The sequence below is a fragment of the Calidris pugnax genome, unplaced genomic scaffold (assembly GCF_001431845.1).
Source record: "Calidris pugnax isolate Ruff unplaced genomic scaffold, ASM143184v1 scaffold848, whole genome shotgun sequence".
NCBI lineage: Eukaryota > Metazoa > Chordata > Aves > Charadriiformes > Scolopacidae > Calidris > Calidris pugnax.
The window spans coordinates 12,068-14,363 of NW_015091503.1; the positions used below are offsets into that span (position 1 = coordinate 12,068).

A 2,296-nucleotide genomic window follows, 5' to 3' on the forward strand; every position below is an offset into this window, starting at 1 on the left:
ACCAAGGACACAATACCCCCCCAAAATCACCCTAGAACCATCCCAAACCCCCTAAAACACCCCAAAAACCCCCAAAATCCTCTCTTTTGACCCCCAAAACCTCAGGTGGCTACCAACCTTCTAAATTTGGTAGCCCACCCGCACGTTTTGGGCCAACCAAGGGGCGCAGCAACCTCCAAACCACCCAAAACCACCCCAAAACTTCTCCAGATCCTCTCAAAACCCCCTCCAAACTTGGTAACCCCCCAAAATCCTCTCTTTTCACCCCAAAACCAGCGTGGCTAGTAACTTTCAAACTCGGTAGCCCACCAGCATGTGCTCGGCCAGCCAGCCCTGCTCGCGGGCCAGGCGGGAGGCGATGCCACACACCCCCAAAGCCCCTCAAAACCCCTCAAAACACCCCAAAACCCCCCAAAATCCCTTCTTTGGACCCCCAAAACTTCAGGTGGCTACCAACCTTCTAAATTTGGTAGCCCACCTGCACGTTTTAGCCCACCCAGCCTTTATAGAAACCCCAAATTGCCCTAAAACCCCCCCCAAAAAGACCTTAAAACCCCTAAAACACCACAACCCCCCCAAAAATCCTCTCTTTGGGCCCCCAAAACCTCAGGTGGCTACTAGCCCTCCAAACTTGGTAGCCCAACCACAGATTCTAGCCCACCCAGCCTCTATAGAAACCCCCAAACCCCCTAAAACCACCCCAAAACTTCTCCAGACCCCCTCCAAAACCAGCGTGGCTAGTAACTTTCAAACTCGGTAGCCCACCAGCATGTGCTCGGCCAGCCAGCCCTGCTTTTGGGCTACCAACACACCGCCCCAACACTGCTCCAAAACCCCTAAAATCACCCCAAAACACCCCCAAACCCCCCAAAATCCCCTCTTTGGGCCCCCAAAACCTCAGGTGGCTACCAACCTTCTAAATTTGGTAGCCCACCTGCACGTTTTGGGCCAACCAAGGGGCGCAGCAACCTCCAAACCACCCAAAACCACCCCAAAACTTCTCCAGATCCTCTCAAAACCCCCTCCAAACTTGGTAGCCCCCCGAAATCCTCTTTTTTCACCCCAAAACCAGCGTGGCTAGTAACTTTCAAACTCGGTAGCCCACCAGCATGTGCTCGGCCAGCCAGCCCTGCTTTTGGGCTACCAACACACCGCCCCAACACTGCTCCAAAACCCCTAAAATCACCCCAAAACACCCCAAAACCCCCCAAAATCCCCTCTTTGGGCCCCCAAAACCTCAGGTGGCTACCAACCTTCTAAATTTGGTAGCCCACCTGCACGTTTTAGCCTACCCAGACCCTAGAGAAGCCCCGAAACCCCCTAAAACCACCCCAAAACTTCTCCAGACCCCCTCCAAACCCCTAAAACACCCCAAAACCGCCCAAAATCCCCTCTTTTGACCCCTAAAACTTCAGGTGGCTACCAACCTTCTAAATTTGGTAGCCCACCAGCACGTTTTAGCCCACCCAGACCCTAGAGAAGCCCCGAAACCCCCTAAAACCACCCCAAAACTTCTCCAGACCCCCTCCAAACCCCTAAAACACCCCAAAACCGCCCAAAATCCCCTCTTTTGACCCCTAAAACTTCAAGTGGCTACCAACCTTCTAAATTTGGTAGCCCACCAGCACGTTCTGGGCCACCCAGCCCTGTTTTTGGGCAACAAACAACACCATATGCTGCCAAAATCCCCCCAAAACCCCTCCAAACCCCCTCCAAACCGGAAAACCCCCCAAAATCCTCTCTTTTCACCCCAAAACCAGCGTGGCTAGTAACTTTCAAACTCGGTAGCCCACCAGCATGTGCTCGGCCAGCCAGCCCTGCTCGCGGGCCAGGCGGGAGGCGATGCCACACACCCCCAAAGCCCCTCAAAACCCCTAAAACACCCCCAAACCCCCCAAAATCCCCTCTTTGGGCCCCCAAAACCTCAGGTGGCTACCAACCTTCTAAATTTGGTAGCCCACCTGCACGTTTTGGGCCAACCAAGGGGCGCAGCAACCTCCAAACCACCCAAAACCACTCCAAAACTTCTCCAGATCCTCTCAAAACCCCCTCCAAACTTGGTAGCCCCCCAAAATCCTCTCTTTTCACCCCAAAACCAGCGTGGCTAGTAACTTTCAAACTCGGTAGCCCACCAGCATGTGCTCGGCCAGCCAGCCCTGCTCGCGGGCCAGGCGGGAGGCGATGCGGAGGGCGAAGCACTTCTTGCCCAGCAGGGAGTTGCCCCCGTAGCCGCTGCCGAAGGAGACGATGCGGCGTCGGTCGGGCTCGTGGGCTACCAAAGTGCGGGCCGGGTCGC

The 2,296-nt window shown here is 55.3% G+C and overlaps 1 protein-coding gene across 1 annotated transcript in view; it reads right to left on the minus strand.

Annotated features, from left to right (window-relative positions):
• LOC106899799 (phosphoenolpyruvate carboxykinase [GTP], mitochondrial-like) overlaps positions 1-2,291 on the minus strand; it is a gene marked incomplete at its 5' end in the record, with an annotated part of 12,316 nt that extends 10,025 nt beyond the window's left edge. The window contains one exon of the mRNA XM_014961720.1: positions 2,133-2,291. Within this exon, the coding sequence (XP_014817206.1) occupies positions 2,133-2,291 (159 nt within the window). The remainder of the gene's footprint in view (positions 1-2,132) is intronic.
• Between the last annotated feature and the right edge of the window lie 5 nt (positions 2,292-2,296).